The sequence below is a fragment of the Suricata suricatta genome, chromosome 3 (genome assembly GCF_006229205.1).
Source record: "Suricata suricatta isolate VVHF042 chromosome 3, meerkat_22Aug2017_6uvM2_HiC, whole genome shotgun sequence".
Taxonomy (NCBI): domain Eukaryota; kingdom Metazoa; phylum Chordata; class Mammalia; order Carnivora; family Herpestidae; genus Suricata; species Suricata suricatta.
The window spans coordinates 121,825,954-121,847,129 of record NC_043702.1 but is presented as its reverse complement, the minus strand read 5'-3'; the positions used below and the strand labels follow the sequence as shown (position 1 = coordinate 121,847,129).

Here is a 21,176-nt window from a genome sequence, read left to right as displayed (position 1 = left end):
TTGATATACCATACTCTAGTAAACCAACTATTTATGATAGGTATTGATGTTATTTTTAAATCTGTAATTATGAACATTGTTTCAAAACCAATTATGAACAAATACCTTTGTACAATTATTGAATTATTTGACAAAAGTGAAATTTTAAGAGCAAACTTGCTGGGCTAAAAGGTCGGTGCATCACCAAAGCATTTGATACATGACATGACCCCAACCTGGTCACCTTCCACAAGGGCCATGTGTACACTCTGACACATATAGTACACAAGGAGCACAGCTTCTTCAACACTACATGTAATAACCATTCTTTCACATTTCTCATAATCTGAAGGGTCAAAAAATGATACATGGCTGGGTATTTTAATTTACAATTCTTGGTTGCCAGTGAAACCGGAATTTATAGCAGTCCTTTTTTTTTTTTTTTTGTATTAAATTAATGTCTATTGATTTGGCAAGCTTTCTCTTTTCCTGGCAGGTTTTTGTTGTGTTTCAAATGAATTGAATAGAAACAGTTCTATTTTGAGGATATTTAATCCCCAGAATGTCATACATGCCGAAATATTTTACTAACTTGTCATTTGCCTTTTAACTGTTTACTGTCTTCTATCTCATACAAAGTTTTAAATTTGTAAGTAGCTTAAGCCCTCACACCATTCCTTTATTATTTTCCAGTTCATTAATTTTTACTTTAATCACTAATTTTTTTCTTTCTTTACATTTTGTGTTGCTAGCTTTCTAACCTTTTTTTTTTTTTTAAGAGAGAGAGAGTGGGGATGGGGAGAGGAAGAGAGAGAGTATTTTATGCGGGCTTGTTCCCATAACCCTGGGCTCATGACTTAAGCCAAAATCAATAGTCTGACACTCAACCAACTATATCACCTAGGTGCCCCAATCTCTTTCCAAACTTTTAAATTAATTTACCTCCATTAAAAATAATAAATCCATTTAAAGTTATTAAATTTTCTCTGTATACAGCATTGGATATATCTTATAATGTTTCCTGTTTAGTGTTTTCATTGTTATTATATCCCAAATAGTCTGTTAATTAAGTATTGATTTCCATTTGGATCCATTTTGGAATGTATTATCTTATTGCTGAAAAGATCAGCTTTTACATTTAAAGTTGCTACATATACATAGTTTTCTGTAGCGTATTAGATGTTAAATACTTACATATTTAAAAATATACACATATGTCTTTGGAATCAATCTTATTTCTTATAGTACTCATATTCTTTGTAACTTTAGTTTTTGCTCAGTTTATTTGCCAAGGATAGGGAGAAAAAATTTTAAACTCTTACAACTGCAGTGATTCTGGTATGATTTCACTGTGCAATGTGATAATCACATAAATTAATAAAAAATTAATCCATACTTTTTGATAAAAATGCTTCTGCAAGGTTTTAATTTCAAAATAAAATTTACCACATTGGAACTTCTAAAATCATACTTGATCAAACATGTTTTCAAAAGAGAGGTATAAAAACTTTCTTTTACTTTAGGGGCAATGTTAAACCAATTCCATTCCTATGAGATGTTTAAAACACTGTGAGAGAAACTATTGAGGAGGGTCATGATGGCACAGTATCACCTCACTCCATAGATACAACTAGATAACACTCACATCAGTGCAAATAACCCAGAACATGACCTGAAGACTGGCAGAACAAACTCTAACTCAACAACTAAAGGTAGAGGAGAAGCCATGTCAAAGAGAGTAATAGGGATAGAGATGTGGTAGGGAGCTAAATGGACTGCAGTGGGACCTTCTGTGGGTAGGAGGGAGCCTCAAACAATGGTGGAGAAGATGAATCCCCAAAACATTTGGCTTTGAAACTAGAGGGGCCGACTTTCATGAGTTCTTAAACCAGTGAGTTTTTAAACCAGTTCTATGAGTTCTTAAAACCAGTGGGCGATAAAGCTTGGAATTTTAAAAATCAGAGGGGTTGGCAGACTGGTAATAGGAAGCTATTTGAGTCCCCAGCCTTGGACTTTCCATTTGTATGAGATATAAATTGTTTAATTTTGGTGGTTAAAAAAATAATAAAAAAATAAACCGTTAAAAAAAAAAGCACAACAAATAGCTTGTAGGGATACAGCATGGAAGCAGCAGTTTGAAAAATGACTGGGGCATTTTGGAGAGAAAATTATTTACTCATCTTGGAGCTTGTCCCAGAGAGGCAGAAATTGCAGGGTGAACCCTCTAGGAACAAAGGAGCTAGAAGGTGCAATTTCCCTCACACACTTCCCAGCATAAACACCCAGCCACCTCAGTACTTAACTTGCTCTCACCAAGCCCTGCCCCACTGTACTTCGGCAGATCTGCCCTTCTCAGTCACTTTTGCCTCAAGTTGAAGTGCCCGGTCCTCTCCCCCAGAAGACCGGTGCAAATCTTGCCAAACTAAGACTCTGACCCATGTATTTTGCAGGGCCTTAGTCCTGGAAGCAGCTGTGGTGGCTGAAGGCCCTTCAGAAGGGTGCACCTTGTTAAAATTGCTTGTCTAGCCCCCCTTGCCCCAGTCCCTGTAGCAGCAACTATAGGTCTCAGTTTGAAAGCAGACCAGTGTGGACCTTGTTAAAACTACATGCCCCACATGGGCTGGGGACCAAACACTGACCACAAAGGCAAAGAAAGCCTCTGCAGATGACTGGACTGAAGATAAAAGTGGCCAGAACACAACAGTAGAGAACAGGCAGCATATACAGGAGATACCTCTGAAGCACGAGGTTCTGGTGAATAGGGAGACGTTGACTGCTGGGCACTACAGGGCTTCTTCATAAGGCCATTGCTTTCAAGAGCAGGAAATGTAGCTGACTTTCCTAACACAGAGAAACCAACACGGAGTTAGAGAAAATGAGGAGACAGAAGAGTATGTCCCAACTGAAAGAACAAAACCATAGTAAGAGACCTAAGCAATGCCTGATAGAGAATTTAAAGTAATGATCATACAGATATTTACTGGACTTAAGAAAAGAGTGAGGACATCAGTGAGACCCTTAACAAAGAGACAGAAAACATAAAAAAGAAACGAGCAGAGATGAAAAACAAAAGAAATGAGATTAAAAATAAGTAAATAATAATAAATAACAGACTAGAAGAAGCAGAGGAATGAATTAGTGACCTGGAGGACAGAGTAATGGGAAGTAATTAAGCTGAGCAGGCGAGAGAGAAAAAATTATGCAGAATGAGAATAGAGTTAGGGAACTCAGCAACTCCATCAAACATAATACTGTTTACATTATAGGAATCCCAGAAGAAGAAGAAGAGAGAAAAAGAGACAGAAAATTATTTGAAGAAACAAATAATAATAATAGGAATAAAGGAAGCTGAAATAATAGAAGAAGTAATAGCTGAAAACCTCCCTAATCTGGGGAAGAAAGCACATATCAAAATACAGGAGACACAGAGATCCACCAACAAAATCAACCCCAAATCAACCAACACACATAGTAATTAAAATGGCCAAAAGTAGTGATAAAGAGAGAACTTTAAAAGAAGCAGGAGAAAAGAAGACAGTTACATATAAGGGAAACTCCATAAGGCTATAAGCAGACTTTTCAAAGGCCTGAAATGAAAAATCTACAACCAAGAATACTCTAATCAGAAAAACTATAATTCAGAATAGAAGGAGAGATAAAGAGTTTCCCAGATAAACAAAAGCAAAAGGTGTTCATGACCAGTAACCAAACTCCAGAAGCACTAATAAAGGGGGCTCTGAGTGGAAAGACCACAAGTAAAAGTAAAAAAAAAAAAAAGTAGGAAGCAACAAAGTCATAAAAATAAGTATGTCTGTAAAAATCAGTCAAGGGAATTATAAAATAAGAGGATGTAAATTATGACACCATATACCAAAAATGTGGTGGGGAGAAGCAGTAAAGGATGGGCACAAACTTAAGTGACCATCAACTTAATTATATGCAGAGGATGTTATATACAAACCTAATGGTAACCACAAATCAAAAACTAGTAATTGATATGCAAAATAAAGAGAGAAAAGAATCCAAGTATATCATTAGAGAAAGCCAGCAAACCATGAAAGAGAGCAAGAGAAGAAAGGATCAGAGAACTACAAAAACAGCCACAAAACAAGTAACAAAATGACAATAAATATATACTTAACTACTTTGAATGTAAATGGACTAAACATTCAAATCAAAAGACATAGGGTGACAAAATGGATTAAAAAACAACACCTATCTACATGGTGCCTACAAGAGACTCATTTCAGACTTAAAGACACATACAGACTGAAAGTGAGGGGATAAAGAAACATTTATTATGCAAATAAGTATCAAAAGAAAGCCAGGTAGTAATACTTACATCGGACAAAATAGATTTTAAAACAAAGACTGAAACAAGAGACAAAGAAGGACGCTATGTAATAATAAAAGGGACAATCCAATAAGAAGACATAACAATTGTAAATATTTATGCACCAAAAATGGGTGTACCCAAGTACATAAAAGAGTTAACAACAGACATAAGGGTACTAACTGATAGTAATACATTTACAGTAGGGGACTTTAACACCCCACTCATATCAATGGACAGATCATCCAAGCAGAATATCAACAAGGAAATGGTAACTTTGGATAATACACTAGACCAAATGGATTTAACAGATACACTCAAGGTGCCTGGGTGGCTCAGCTGGTTGAGCATTTGACTTTGGCTCAGGTCATGATCTCATAGTTTGGGGTTCGAGCCCTACGTCAGACTGTGCTGACAGCTCAGAGCCTGGAGTCCACTTTGGCTTCTGTCTCTCTCTCTCTCTCTCTCTCTCTGCCCCTCCCCAACTCCTGCTCTGTCTCTCTGTCTCTCTCTCAAAAATAAATAAACATTAAAAAAAAACCCCAGATACATTCACAACATTTAATCCTAAAAAAGCAGAATATACTTTCATTTCAAGTGTACACAGAACATTCTCCAGAAGAGAACACATATTGGGCCATAAAACAAATTTCAACAAATTCAAAAAAGTTGAAGTCATACCATGCATCTTTTCTGACCATGCTATGAAACTAGAAATCAACCACAAGAAAAAGTCTGGAAAGAGCACAAATACATGGAGACTAAAATGTTCCTGAACAATGAATGGGTCAACCAAGAAATCAAAGAAGAAATAAAACATTACATGGAGGAGCGTCTGGTTGGCTCAGTCAGTAGAGCATCTGACTCTTCATCTTGGGGTCATAAGTTTGAGTTCCACACTGAGTGTAGAGATCACTTAAAATTTTTTTTAATCACATAGACAAAAATGAAAACGAAAACACAGTGGCACAAAATTTCAGGGATGCAGTGACAGCAGTTTTAGTGGGAAGTTTATAGCAATACAGGTCTACCTCAAGAAATAGAAAAATCTGAAATATACAGACTAACCTTACATGTAAAGGAGCTAGAAAAAGAAGAACAAACAAAACCCCAAATCAGCAGAAGGAAGAAAATAATAAAGATTAGAGTAGAAATAAATGATATAGAAACTAAAAAAACAAAACAAAACAACCCTCCCCCAAAACCCCAATAGAATAGACCACTGAAACCAGGAGCTGGTTTTTTGAAAGGATCGACAAAATTGACAAACTTCTAGCCAGTCTCATCAAAATAAAAGAGAAGGAGAGGAGGGAGGAGGAAAAGAAAGGACTTACATAAACAAAATTACAAATGAAAGAGGAGAAATACCAACCAACACCACAGAAATACAAAGGATTGTAAGTGAATGTTATGAAAAATTATATGCTGACAAATTAGCCAACCTAGAAGAAATGGATAAATTTCTAGAAACATATAACCTATCAAAACTGAAGCAGGAAGAAATAGAAAATTTTAACAAACCAATTACCAGCATCAAGATTGAATCAGTAATGAAAAAACTGCCAACAAAAGAAAGTTACAGGTGAATTATACCAAACATATAAAGAGGAGTTAATACTTCTTCTTCTCAAACTTTTCCAAAAAATAGAAGAGGAAGAAAAGCTTCCAAATTTATATTATGAGGCCAGCATTACTGTAATGACAAAACCACATAAAGATACAACACAAAAAAGTAAACTACAGGCCAATATACCTAATGAATATCAATGCAAAAATCCTCAAGAAAGTCTTGGCAAACCAAATCCCACAAAAATTAAAAAAAGCATTCAGCAGGATCAAGTGGGATTTCTTCCTGGGATGCAAGGGTAGTTCAATATTCACAAATCAATCAATGTGATATATTACATCACTAAGAGAAAGGATAAAAACCATATGATGGTTTCAGTAGACACAGAAAAAGCATCTGACAAAGTACAACATCCATTCATGATAAAAACCCTCAAGAAAATAGGTTTAGAAGGAACGTATCTCTGCATACCAAAGGTCATATATGAAATGCCAGAGTTAACATCATACTCAATAATGAAAAACTGAGAACTTTCCCCTAATATTGGGAAAAAGACGAGGATGTCCACTCTTACCACTTTCATCCAACATAGTACTGCAACTACTAGCTACAGCAATCAGACAACAAAAAGAAATAAAAAACATCCAAATTGGTAAGAAAGAAATAAAACTTCCACATTTGCAGATGACATGACATTATATAGAGAAAACCTTAAAGGCTCCTCCAAAAAACTACTAGAATGGATAAATGAATTCGGTAAGGTTGCAGGATACAAAGTCAATGTATAGATATCTTTGGCATTTATATACACTAATAATGAAGCTGCAGAAAGAGAAATTAAGAAAATAATCCCATATATAGTTTGCACCAAAAATAATAAAATACCTAGGAATAAATTTAACTAAAAGATGAAAGATCTGTACTCTGAAAACTATCAAATAATGATAAAAGAAATTGTAGACGACACACAAAAATGGAATGGTATATGGTGCTCAGAGATTGGATGAACAAATATTGTTAAAATGTCTACACTGCCCAAAGCAATCTACACATTTAATGCAACCCTTATCAAAATACCAGCAGCATTTTTTTTTACATAACTAGACCAAACAATCCTAAATTCCTATGGAACCACAAAAGACCTGGAATAGTCAAAGCAATCTTGAAAAAGAAAAATAAAACCGAATGTATCACAACAACAGACTTCAAGTTATATTACAAAAATACAGCTTCAGCAACCCAAACAGTATGGCACTGGCACAAAAACAGACAGATCAATAGAGTAGAATGGAAAACCCAGAAATAAAACCACAACTATAAGGTCAATTAATCTTCAATACTCTTCAATAATCTTCATTTAATCTTCAAAATTGTAAAAGAATGCATAATGGGAAAAAGACAGTCTCTTCAACACATGGTTTTGGGAAACCTGGACAGCTACATGCAAAATAATGAAATTGGACCACTTTCTTACATTGTACATAAAAATAAATTAAAATGGATAAAGGACCTAAATATGAGAACCAAACCCATAAAAATCCTAGAAGAGAGGACCAGCAGTAATTTCTCTGACATAGGCCATAGCAATATCTTTCTAGAGATGTCTCCTGAGGCAAGGGAAACAAAAGTAAAAATAAACTCTTGGGAATACATCAAAATAAAAAGTTTCAATACATCAAAAGAAACAACCAACCAAAGTAAAGACAACCAACTGAATGGAAGAAGACATTTGCAAACAACATATACAATACAAGGTTAGTATTCAAAATACATAAAGAACTTACACAACACACACACACACACACACACACACACACACAAATAAACCAATAAAAAATGAACAGAATACATGAACAGACATTTCCCCAAAGAAGACATATAGATGGCCAACAGACACATGAAATGATGCTCAATATCATTCATCATCAGGGAATATTAGTCAAAACCGTGATGAGATATCACCTCACACCTGTCAGAATGGCTAAACTCAAAAACTCAAGAAACAATAAGTGTTTATGAGGATGTGGAAAAAAAGGAATTCTCGTGCACTGTTGGAGGGAATGAAAACTGGTATATTCACTGTGCCAGACAGTATGAAGATTCCTTGAAACATTAAAGACAGAATTAGCCTACAATCCAGTAATTGCAATTGTGGGTATTTACTGAAAGCACATGAAAACACTGGGGAGCCTCGGTGGCTCAGTTGTTTAAGCATCCGACTTCGGCTCATCATAGTTTATGGGTTCAAGCCCCGTATTGGGCTCTGTGCTGACAACTAGTAACCTGGAGCCTGCTTCGGACTGTGTGTCTCCACAACCCCACCCGCCCTTCCCCCATTCACACTGCATGTCTCTATCTCAAAAATAAATAAACATTTAAAAAAAAAGAACATGAAAACACTAATTTGAAGAGATAATATATGCACCCCTATGTTTATTGCAGTATTATTTAAAATAGCCAAACTATGGGAGCGGCCCAAGTATTCACTAATAGATGAACGGATATAGATGTGATATATATAAATATGTGTGTGTGTGTGTGTGTGTGTGTGTGTGTGTGTATATACACACACACACACAATGGAATTCAGCCATAAAAAAGAATGAAATTTTAACACTTGCAACAAAATGGATGGATTTAAAGAGTATAATGTTGGGGCGCCTGGGTGGCTCAGTCGGTTAAGCTTCCAGCTTCGGCTCAGGTCGTGATCTCACAGTTCGTGGGTTCGAGGCCCGTGTTGGGCTCTGTGCTGACAGCTAGCTCAGAGCCTGGAGCCTGCTTCAGATTCTGTGTCTCCCTCTCTCTCTGACTTTCCCCTACTCATGCGGTCTCTCTCTGTCTCTCAAAAATAAATTTTAAAAAAACATAAAAAAAATTAAAGAGTATAATGTTAAGTGAAATAAGCCAGTCAGAGAAAGACAAATACCATATGATTTCACTCATATGTGGAATTTATGAAACAAAACAGCGAACAAAATGAAAAAAAGAGACAAACCAACAAACAAACTCCTAACTAGAGAAAACAAATGGATTGTTACTAGAAGGGAGGTAGGTGGAGGGATGGGTGAAACAGGTGAAGGGGATTAAGTGTACACTTAAATTGATGAGCACTGAGTAATACACGGAACTGTTGGATCTCTATATTGGATCACTATATCGTACATCTGAAACTAATATAACACCATACATTAACTACACTGGAATAAAATTTTTAAAAAATAAAATACTGTGAGAGAAACTATGTCAAAAAAGCTGTGAAGGCAAAATTATTTTCATTCTTCATTAACTAGAGTGAAGTCACCTATTTTGGACACAACAGAGGAAATATAAATATATAAATAACCCCCAAGAACACTTCAGAAGTCCCTGTTTTGTGAGTTTTCTGAACAACAGACAATTCTTGCTTTGCTATAGAGTCTATTTAGCAAGGTTAATAAATTTGGGAACATAACATAGATTCCAACTCACTTTCAAAGTTTTCTGCCTCCAATTGAACTGCCTTTTCCTCCAACTGATTAAGATTTAAGTCAGAGTTCAAAAACTAAGCATTAAGCAATGCTGTTTTAAGACAGGTTTGCCAAAAGAGAACCAAAGGTTTATTGGTGTTGTGAAGATTGAAACAAACAATTCATTTTCATCTGCACATGGAACTGAAATTAACACTTTGAGGTCAGTGAGTTTTCATCTGTTCTTTTCATTTTAATGATATTCTTATTGGGTTATGCATAAATTAAGCAAATCAGATGGGCTCTCCTTAAATTCTAGGGAAATACATTTGCTAATCAGCTTCTCTAAGAAAATCAAGGAAAGCATATCCATTATTCAAAGAAAATATACAACTCTAATTGAGCTGACTATATCTACACTGCTTAGAATGTTCTGATTTGCACTTTTGCATTTTAAATATTAGAAAGGAAACGTACATTAGGATACTTTACTGTCTGCTTCTTTACAGGTTTGGTAATGGGTTTTCAGTGCCTCTCTACGGTATCTCACATATGACCTATGGCAAAAATTTAGGAGCTGAAGGTCAGCACAGGAGATGAGACAAATTATCATGGATTTAATATTTATGTTCTTCGGTGTGATATATTTTGGTGACATTTGATCTGGCACATTCTATCTTTGCAAATGACTGCTAGAACCCAGTAGATCACCAAAAGAAATACTCTAGGTAATAACTACTTTTTCCATCAATGGAGCCAACAATGTCTATTTGTCTTGCTGAATGTGTAGGAAATCAGTAGACAAAGTATTTAAATGTAAAACAAGTGTTTAAATCTGATTTTCCTTTCTTCTCTTCTTAAACAGCAAAGCCCTCCAATATGTATAACATTATTGCATTTAACCCAAACAGAAGTTAATAAAGACTTAGTTTTTAAAAAATTGTTGTAGCATGTTTCAGTCCCATTTCTCCTTTTCAAATACTCCTTCTCTCTAGTCAAGGCAGTCAACTTAATACTTATGCTCAGAGAAATCTAAGAATCCTTTACTTTAAGAAGACTGAAGTAAAATGGTGGTAAATTTCTCTTCCAAAGGTAATGAAAGATTCATAACAGAAAAGATTAAATGTAGTTTCTCCCCATAACTTAAAATTTTTTGAAGTATTCACTGCTAAATTTAGGATTCCTTTTTTTTTTTTTAGTTTTCATTTATATTTCTGCACCAACATCATTAAAAACTTGAAAGTTTTTGTGATACTTTTTCCTTATTATTTCTCTACCTTTAATTTGCCTAATATCAAAGATATTCAACAAAGTCTTTAATACAGAAATAAAATTAAAAGTCTATTAAATTCTTTGAAATGCCTACCAAGAGAGTGCATCCAACTAAAGAAGGAAATTAAATGTCTACTCTGTAGGACAAACCATGGAGATTACTTTTACCCGAAGGCCTCTGTTCTGCAAATGACATTCTGACTTACATTTGTGTACAACAAATTAAGAAAAAGAACAAAAAACAACCCTCCTCCCACCCTGTTACTGTATATATTTCTTCATGTTCCCAAAACAGACTCAGGAAGTCCAGGACCCTTGTCTTCCTCATGAAGACATGGGCTTGGAATCCACAGTTCAGGGAAACCCCTCTCAGAAGACAGACTCGACTCTAACCAAGGCAGAGTATCACTATGCCAACAGGAAAACAGTTTCAAAAGGAAAAATCAGTAATGTGCCTGGAAGGAAATTTTTTTTAGCAACTGTGATATCCTCACAAAAGGAAAATTTGTTTTTTAGTATATGTGCTGCCGAAGCTAGCACGAAAATTTACTTTCTAAGGAAAGATAACAAAATACTATAACTGGGCAAAGAGAAATGTGAACCTTGGTGTTTCATTCCATCATGATATAAATATAAACGTGCATCTGTTATAAAAGTTTGTTTCTCTAGAGTTTAGACGTTTAGCTCCTGAACTCTAAGCACAATCTAAATGTGGCTAAAGCAAATCAGTTTAGTTGTTATTGAGAAAAGGAGTAGTAAAGTTGTTCTATATACCTCTGAATATACATGTGTGGATGGGTGTGGGGATGTGTGTGCATTACATATAATGTATGTGGAGGAAAAATCCATCCATCTGGCTCATCTAAAGAAACATTAGTTTAGCAAAGTTCATTCTCTTTAGATTCTGGTTAATATCATAAATAATAAAATGCCATTCCCTAAATAAGCAAGTAGCCATTGTGAGTCTAAAATGAGTCAACTTTTACAGCTGGCTCACGTATATGGCAGGCAATAGGTTAGGTATGTTGCCTTGAGGACAATTCAGAATAAGCATTCCAGAATTAGAGGGAAAAAAGAATCTCATATTCTCCTTTTGAAGACTCCAGATCTATACTCTGGAGACAGCACAGCTTGTATTCCAGTGTTTTCCATTTATACTGAAATTCTAAGCTAAAGGAAAATAGCATGCAGATGTGCTGTTTGTGATTTGAGGAGGCCCTTTCGCGCCAGAGTACATGGTTGGTATAATGATCATATTTTAAAAGTATTAGCATTACATTTTTTCACAAACTATCACTTATTTATAACATAAACAACAAAAAACTAAGGCAGAAGGGCACCTCCAATGTAGCCACTCTTCAATTAGAAATCAAAACAGCCAGTGCTTGCATCTTTAATGCTCTTCAACTGACATTGGCACCTGAAGATACTCCCTCAGCATTAGACCAAGTTTTCCTGGTGCAGATGGTGGCTCCAGGTGCCGAAGACCCTCTAGGATGAAGGGCGCTTCTAGGATGAAGCACCCTTTTGAGCAGCAGCCTTACAATTTTGGGGTTTTATTGCTCATTGCATTATAATTCTTTGAACATCAGTAAACTCTATTAAAACTGAACAATGTCCAGAAGAACTTGACCAAGCAAGACACAATAACTGGAGAACTCCTGCTATGGAGAAGTGTTTTCTTTTGGGAATTTTGCAAATGCCTTTAAGTCATCAGTGAGTCACTAGTGAAAGAGGCAAGTCATGAATGCTATTTGAGTGGTCTAAGGGTTAGTACCTCCCCCCAAATGTCAGCAGCTGGCTCCCTGATCTTCAGCAGGCACAGGCTTGCTATTAGTGCACTTACAATTAGCTCATGGTACTTAACAAACAAACAAGAAATGCAGCACGTGAAATTCTAGATAGAGACTCAGTGTAAGTGATCAGACCAGACATGGTTACTATTCAAGAACTGAAATACATTATATGGTATAAGAAGTAAACTGGGGGGTTTTACATGTTGTCCAAATGTTTTTTCTAGTAGTGGTAGTATTAGGTAGAAATATCCTTAACTTTGTGTGAAATATCTCTAATAAATTTGGTAAGTTACCTGCTATTTTTAAAAAGTGAACTTTGTGGACTAAGTTCACCACCTTGCTTCTGCAAAAATGTCTATCTTGTACTTTTCTTGGATTATTTTTTAACTTTGTTAAATATTATTACTTGGGTCATAAGCAGTTATATCCAGATATAAATTTATAAAGTGACACATTTTCAATACCAACCATCTACTTCAACGTATTCCATAACAGCACATTCCACCAAATTAAGCTGCAAGATTTCCCACATTTGTTTTACATTCTATATGTATGGCTTATGAATAGCAATTTTGATGAATTCCAGCTGCTTTAAATATGCAGGCAGCCCCTTATAGAACAGATCCTTTCAATTCTTCTTGTATTCAATGAGGCCCATTTTAAGTGGGCCACCTGGTAGGATAAAACACTAATAATTCTCCACAGAACGAATGAAAAACAACTCACCCTGCTAAACTTAAGACCATCTTCCCTAACTTTGTTACTATTTTATAACTAATATAAGTGAGAAGTAGTTCTAATCCTTTGGAAGAATTGAATTTAAATGTAAACAAGCCAGCAACCCTATGAATGACTAAACTGCTTGTTTATCTAATTACAGTAACAACATTAAGATAATTTTCACATTGGTGGTGTTGCCTGGTGTCACAAATCTATCATGCACACTCAGTCTCCTCCTTCGGCCCCCACACCCTCCCACTTCTGTCCAGCTGGAATACATCAGGGTGCAGAAGCCAAGTCAAATGTGAGCCCCACCCTCCTCCATCCATTTTAAGGCACCTTCAAAGCCAGAGCACTGATCTAGTTCAGTTGCACCAGCAAAGCCAGCCATCCTGCTATTTAAGACTCCAGTTTGGGGTTTTTATAACTGCACATTAACATGAGAGCTTTGAATTTTGGTCAGAAACTTCAGCTGCGCTGGGTTTCATCAGACTGTTCTACCCTTTCTCCAGAAGAGCCCTTATTATTATATCTTCATAATCTTTGCTCTCAGTGTCAACCTCTTTCCTTATAATATCAACCTTTCTGAACAACCCAGTAACCAACACTAAAGAACATCACGTTTCCCTTCCCAAAGGTCAAAACAGAACAGCCATTATGGCAGTCCAAACGCATGTTTTCCCACTTGCACATCCCTGTATCATTTGTGCCCCGTGGCAGACAAGAGTCATTTCACTGTGCACAGAAATGCTCCGGCCAAGAGACATGCAGTGGGGGAGGTGGGGTTGGAGAGAAAGAGGAGCTGCAATAGGACAAAGAACTTACTTTGTTGTTCCCCTGTGCACGTAGCCGCAAGGAAAAAAAAACAAAAAAGAAATATGTTAAACATAAACTTACTTAAAAATTGTAAGGTTTTTCATGCTAGAGCAAAATCAAAACAAATAAATTAACTATTCGCTGACATCCCAGACACACACAGCACCCCGAACTCGTGGACAAGTCAAAGAATCCACTTATATGAAATGAAATCACATATTTATAACGGCAGAAAATTATGACAGAGATTTCCCCCTTTCTTGCTACTCGGAATCCTTGGAGTATGGGGCCCTGGCCAACAAGCACTGCTGTGAATTGGTAATAAGTGAACTGCTAGCATGAAAGGCAAAATAGTTAGTGTGTCAGCTTGCCCTTTCCTGACAGCCCCTCCTCCAACATGCCAAGCAGTGGAAAATTTCATCAGCCAATGCATTTTTAAACAAACACTGCATCCTTGGTTTCAAAGAAGGTGGAAAAAGAAAGGAAAAGAGAGCAGAGGAAAGGAGTGGGTGGTTCTGGGGAGACAGGGTAAGCAGACCAAGTTACGACCTCCATCTGTACCATTCCTCTGCTTCATAAATTATGAGTTTTGTCTTGGGTTGGCATGGGAAGCAAAAGCTGTATAGTGGGGATGCAGCCAAAACAAACACTGGTCCACATTCAAGAAAATGGGTCTGGAAAGGTTAGTCACAAAAAATGTAGTCATTTCTAAAAGAGACACTCTGGATAGAGACACAGAGAGCAGCCAGCGACAGGCGGCAGGCAAATGGCTCTCTTGTTTCGAATTGGAGCTGCAAGAGTATGATTTATATCCAACGATTTAACTCACATATGGCTTAACAAAATAAAATGGTGATTCATTACTCCCAGGGCAGCCGAGTCCTTGCAGGGTCAGATCCTGTGGGGAAGACGTGACGGGACACGGGCAGGGAACGCATCTGAACTCTTCTCACAAGGGGCCCAAAAGGAATTTCTTGCTGAGATGCAGAGTTGAAGAGTGCTGTGGGTGAAATGTGTGCATCCGTGGAGGAGGCCAAGCACAGGGCAGAGGAACAGATTGGGCTGGAGATCTGGCGTTTAGTTTTGAAAGAGGATGTGCATGGAGAAATACGCCAGACAGAAATTTTCAGGAGAGGGGCAATGCCAATTGGGGACCCTGGGGCAAAGTCTAATCCAAGGACCATCACGGCCATCATATTTAACAATAACGTAAGTTTAAAGACACCGATAAAATACTGTAGAGAAGCTTCTTGGCATTGCGAGTTGCCGTGATATAACCATTAACATCGCTGGCTTCCACGAGACATAAATAATGGTACAAGAATGAATGAAAGGGGGAAAAAGAGTCTCTGTAAGGAATCTGCTAACTGTTCAATAATGCATTAAAAATCCCCACAGGGAATTTTTATCAGGAATAAAATACTATTTTAGAGAATAACAGGACCCCGGTTCTCCAAAGAAGTGCAATATTGCTGAAAATACCTCAAACAGACAGAGTTTATTGAATTCCACAGCAGTGCAGCTTTTGATCTACCAAATAAGTTTCAGGAGTTCAACCAAGTATTTTTGCACATTAGGGATGACTGGCTTCTCTGCTCGCTGGCAGATGGTTCTGTTTGTAGTGGCAACAGTGATGTCACAGAGTAGGGGGCCTTGATCCTTAAATATGAGAAACATCCAAGTGGAGGACATGGTGTGGCTCTGTCATTTCTTATTTCCTTCAATCATTTCCCAATTGTCTATTCTGAGAGAGGCCTAACAGTCATGAATGGTGAACTAAAAATGTTTTATAATTCCCTCCACTGCACTGTGTGGCAGCAGTTGATGTTTAGAGCATGGCAAGTACCTCTACCGAGGAAAAACTAGACTCTTCAGACTCAGAATCAGGCATGTGGCCACTCTACATTCTGTGGGAAGAACTGCTGAATAAGCTAAGAATAAAGTGAGGTGTAGTCGGACTCAGCATGGGCATCATCAGCCTTTTGTGTTATTGGACGGCTGAATAAATAGATGCATGGGAGTGGTCATCCCGTATTAATAAATACTTATGAAGGTTTGCAGGCATTCCTCTTCTCCCCCTAGAATGATACAGAGCCCCTCCCCCACTTGCTATTTGCCACAGGGAAAAATTCAGTTTTAGAGCCTATCTGAAAGGAATTTCTAAAGTCCCCAAAGACTTCATTTATTGAATGGTTTCAACCTCCAGAGCAGTCCTATAAATTATAACTAGGAAAGTCTTGAATGCAGGGGTATAATGAAGTTTCAGGGTATTTTGCTTTCTACTGCCATTTTTCATCACTTACCCTCTGGGTGGCTCAGTTGCTTAAGCTTCTGATTTAGGCTCAGGTCATGATCTCATGGTTTGTGAGTGTGAGCCCTGTGTCAGGCTCAGTGCTAATGGTGCAGAGACTGCTTGGGATACTCACTCTCTCCTCTCTCTCTGCCTCTCCTCCACTTGTGCTTTCTCTCTTTCATAATAAATAAATTAATACACTTTAAGAAATCATACCGTATAGGGGAGGACCATCTATGTATACAGTCAATGGAAATCTCTGAAGAAACTCTGTGGTGTGTAATGTAACAAATAGGCAGTATTGAATTTGTACCACATTTATTTCCAGGGCATCCACTACTCTGCACTTTGCTTCTTTCAGATAGCCAGCAGGCCAGTATCTGAGAGCAGGCTTGTGAATTCGCACTTTCCCTGACAGTCCCTTGGGCTCACTCCTGACAGGACTTCTAAGCTAGCTTGTCCACAGGGCAGCATGACCCCAAGATGCCCCTTAAACCTCTATGCTTCCTTAGCCAACAGTTAAGGAAATTCTCTCTCATTTGCCCAAGTCCCACTAATCGTTTGCAAAGCAAAAGTAACTACTAAACTGGGAAGTGCAGCTTCATGGAACATTAATGATTTTCAGTAATAATAATAAAGGCTACATGGCATTGAACACATTCACTCAGTTGCAGACACCAAGCTAGATGGGATACACAATAGTTCTCATTTAATCCTATAAAATCACACAGAGGAAGCTATCATTATTTTGAGTTTAAAAAAGAACATACAACTGATGAGTTAAGTAATTTGCCTGAATGACAGGGCTAATAAATAGAAGAGTTATGATTCCAATGTGAGGTAGATCTGATTTCAAATCTACTTCATTTCACTGCACACATAATGTTCCAAAGAATTTGGAATTCTTTAATGTTTATATAGAATTAAAGTCCTACTATTAGCTGACAAAGCTGTGCCAGAAAAATTATTTTTATATCTTGTTCTTTAGATTTTAATCAAATTCCCATTTATTTGTATTCACACTTACTGATGCATGCACATACATTTTTCCTATAAAATAACCTTTTAAAAGTTCTTTATCTGTAACCTACAATACTGATATACACACAGTTTTATCTCCTTTTCATAAGTAAAAAAACAAAACAAAATACTATTAACTAATTCCATTAGAAACACCTTTACTTCGAAATTGTAGAACAATTTATTCAACAATCTAAAATTTTATGGTGGTTATGGCCAAAAAGAGAAGTTAAAGAAACAAAATTCCGCTAACTCCAAATTCGGATTTATATAAAGTTTTAAAGTATCGTGGCTGCTCAGAAAGATCAGGTGACTGGTAGAATGCTAAATTTGTGGCTCAGAGAGGTTATGTGTAAGTTCATGGAAACTTACACAATGGGAAACTGAATCCAGGATTCCTCATTGAGGGCCACACATACTGTTCAAATAAGAAGTCTAGACTTTGCTTTGGATCCAGAAAGATTAAGCGACTAAAGGTAATTAGAAAATCCATATGGGTATATAGTTGGGCCATTGCATTTTATATAGATATTCACTATAGTTTCTACCACATTGTAATTATTTGTTTGCATCCCTCATTTCCACTAGACTTGAAACTCATAAAGTAAGAACTGAATGTTTTTTATATTTGAATTTCTAGAGTCTACCATAATGGTGATGGATGAAGAGAAGGGAGAGAAGAGAGTGAAAGAGAAAGAAAGAAAGAAAAAAACATCTGTAGAAAACTCCAAGAGAAACAACCTAAAAGACAGAAAAAAAAAAACCCAGGTAACAGAACATTATGATATGAGTGGCATAAAAATATTCCATCATGTGGACATGATAGAAAAGATATGATGGGGAAAAGCATGTAATAATAAAGTGTACAATCATAGTTGATAAAAAAATGTGTCCAAAACCAAAATGTGGGGGATGGCCATTTACCTAAATGAAGCCAAAATCACACAGTTTTTAAAAATGATCTTTGTAGAATTTTTCCCAGTCAAAATCTTTATAAAGGGCAGAAAGTTTTGAGTCTTGACTTATGTCCATGTATGACAAATGTTTCATTATTAGAATAGTGATTGGTTTGCTGTCAACTCAATGGTTTATTGATACAAAACCCAAATGACCCACCAGAAGTCCTAAAAATTTACCTACAGAGAGACATCTGTTACTAGGTTAATCTGCCCTTTTCATCAAACCTTTCTAAATTAGGAATAACTGTACCTAAAAGTATACATCCCTCCAAATCTAAGCATATTCTCAAAATGAATGTTTACATAAGCATTCTACTTAGATTGCTTTAGGTAGTTAGCTGCCATTTAAACATCTGAAAGTCAAGCAATCATGTAATATAACCTCGAGAACTACATGGTGCATAAGAAATGCAAATATTGCTTGTGATGGAAACTGAGAAAAGCAATGTTCATGGCACACTGCCAACCTTAATTTCCTGTCATGTCTTTGGCATATAGTAAAGAACCCCTTTGTGTTGATTGTCCAAGCAACTGTACCAAAAGTGTATTTATAAACAGAAATGATATGAAAAGAATCAGATCATGTAGGACCACTCCAGATTTTCTTAAAATTGAGCATTCTAATAAAAAATAGCAAATATTTCATTGAGCGTCTCCTTTGTGTAGAGCTATGGATACATGAAAACCCCAATTTATAAAAACAGTTCACCAGAGATAGGTAATTTTGCTTTGCCAAGACAGTTTTCCATCACAAGAGATGTATTACATAATTTCTTTAAATACCAAAGTTGTCTAGTGCATTTAAGATAAGTTTGACAAAATCATGACTGATGATTTCACAAACATTATAATTGCATGGTAGGAACACACAGAGACACACTAATATTTTATATAACAGAGCATTATTTGGAAGATAGAAAATAGCATAAACTATTTATGATCTCACTGGGTTACATTATAATATCTACAGTGTTTTAGCTCTCATCTCAGTAGTCTGTGGTGAAAATGGTAATTAGCATTCATTATTATTACAAATGTATGTTTGTTTGTTTGTTTGTTTTGGGGGGGCAGGGAGAGAGAGAGAGAGGGAGAGAGAGAGAATTCCAGGCAGGCTCCATGCTGTCAGTGCAGAACCCAATCTCAAGAGTCTGACACTTAACCTACCTAGCCACCCATGTGCCCCATAATCATCATCATCATTATAAATAAAAATAGAATTCTTGCCTGTGCCCATCCTCTTCAGTGCTTTCCCTGCATTTGTTCACTGAATCCTGTCAACCAAGCTTTGGGGAACTTTTGTTATTTCCATTTTAGAAATGGGAGTCTTGAAACATACAAAAGCTAGGTAACCTTCCCAAGATTTCATAGCTTATATGTGAATTTCTGAAATTCAAGTCTAGCTAGTTTGATACTCAAGCCTGTGCTTGAACACACATGCTCTACAGCTTCTCATAATACTCAGCCATTAAGACTTTTTAAAATGCAAATCTGATCATGTCCCTAACTGGCTTGAAACCCTCTAAAAGCTTCCCATCTCACTGAAAATAGAACTCAAGTTCTCACTACTTCCTTCAAAGCCAATACAATCTGCCCTGACCACCCTCTTGGGAAGTATCAACCACTATTGTTCTCCCTCATTGTGTTTCAGACTCACTGATTTTTTTGTTGCTCCTCTAAGACACTGAGCTGGCTTTGTACTTGCTAGTCCTCTCCACAAATATTCTTCTTCAGACTTTCATTTCATTTCCTTCAGAAGGGAGCAACTCTTCAAATGGGGCCTTATCTAAGCATCTTTGCTAAAATAAAGCTTACCTTCCCCTCTCTCACTGTCTGTCTCTTTAATTTTTTATAGACTGTATCACTCTCTTAAAATCATACTACATGACTATAGAGTTATTCATTCACTTGTTTACGTCTGTTCCTTGGGGGTAGGACCTTACTGTTCTCCTCTCTAACCCTACTGCCAAGAATGGTACCTGGCAAAAAAACGTGTGCTCAACACACTTTTGTGGAATGAATGAATAATAAATTAAGTATATGTACATTTTTAATACAGAATGTGAAATTAAACACACTACCATCAATGGATAGAGAAGAGTAATAAGAAATGATTAGACTTAGGTACAAAAGTAGAAGTGGTACTCTGATTTTATAAATGATTTCTCATGTGCAGTTTTTTAGAGTAGCATATAGCTATATAAATATATGTGTACACAACTGATAAAATTTGGGCAATTATGGAAATCATATAAATACCTCTGTGCTTGGATATCATCAGGAAAAGGTTTTGTTTCACCTCATGTGGAAGGCATAGGGTTATAGTGCAGGTGGTGGTCATTGTTTTAGGTGCTAACCAGAAAAGGGTAGGTTGGGATGGGGTTAAGAGGTCTATGTGTGAGCTAAATTAACAGCAATGAGAAGAAGATTTTGGCACAGAGCCTCTATCCTTTACCTCTGGAAATCAGATAAATTCCAATGCAACCTCAGGGATGTGGTCAAGTCTAAAATTCCTCCAGAGATGCTTCAATTTTCCCACCTGGTACCTGTATTTCAGACTCTCTTGAGAAGACTCTTCATATTTGGGGCCTAAAAATGACCTGACTTGTGGATGATCAGTCCTAGACCCAAGTAAACACCAAAAGGTCAAGCTGGGCTAAATCCCCGAGGCTGAGTCTCAGTACTTTTGTTCTGAGGAGACCCCTGGATAGTACAGTATCTCAAGGAGAACAGTGAGGAAGCAGTGAGAACCACTCACCTGCAGAGTCTGCTTAGTGGGCTGTACACACATGTTAGGAGGAACCTCTGAAATTTAAATCCAGACATTTTCCAAAGATCACAAATAAAAGCTCTGTTTATTAACCTGAATGAGAGAAGTGACTTCAAATACTTGAAGTATATTTATAAAGATAAATAGGAATAGTAATATAATGTTTTTCTTCTTTCACACTCCAAATGACATTAACCAGAGTTGAAAG

General features: G+C 36.7%; 1 protein-coding gene across 7 annotated transcripts in view; it reads right to left on the bottom strand.

The window, feature by feature from the left end:
• DNM3 (dynamin 3) overlaps positions 1-21,176 on the bottom strand; it is a 561,021-nt gene that overhangs the window by 86,243 nt on the left and 453,602 nt on the right. For 4 of the 7 annotated variants that reach the window (XM_029935046.1, XM_029935043.1, XM_029935045.1 and 1 more), the window contains one exon: positions 13,939-13,950. The exons of the other annotated variants lie outside the window; for them this stretch is intronic. In XM_029935046.1, coding sequence (XP_029790906.1) covers positions 13,939-13,950 — 12 coding nt within the window. The remainder of the gene's footprint in view (positions 1-13,938; positions 13,951-21,176) is intronic. 7 annotated transcript variants of the gene reach the window in all.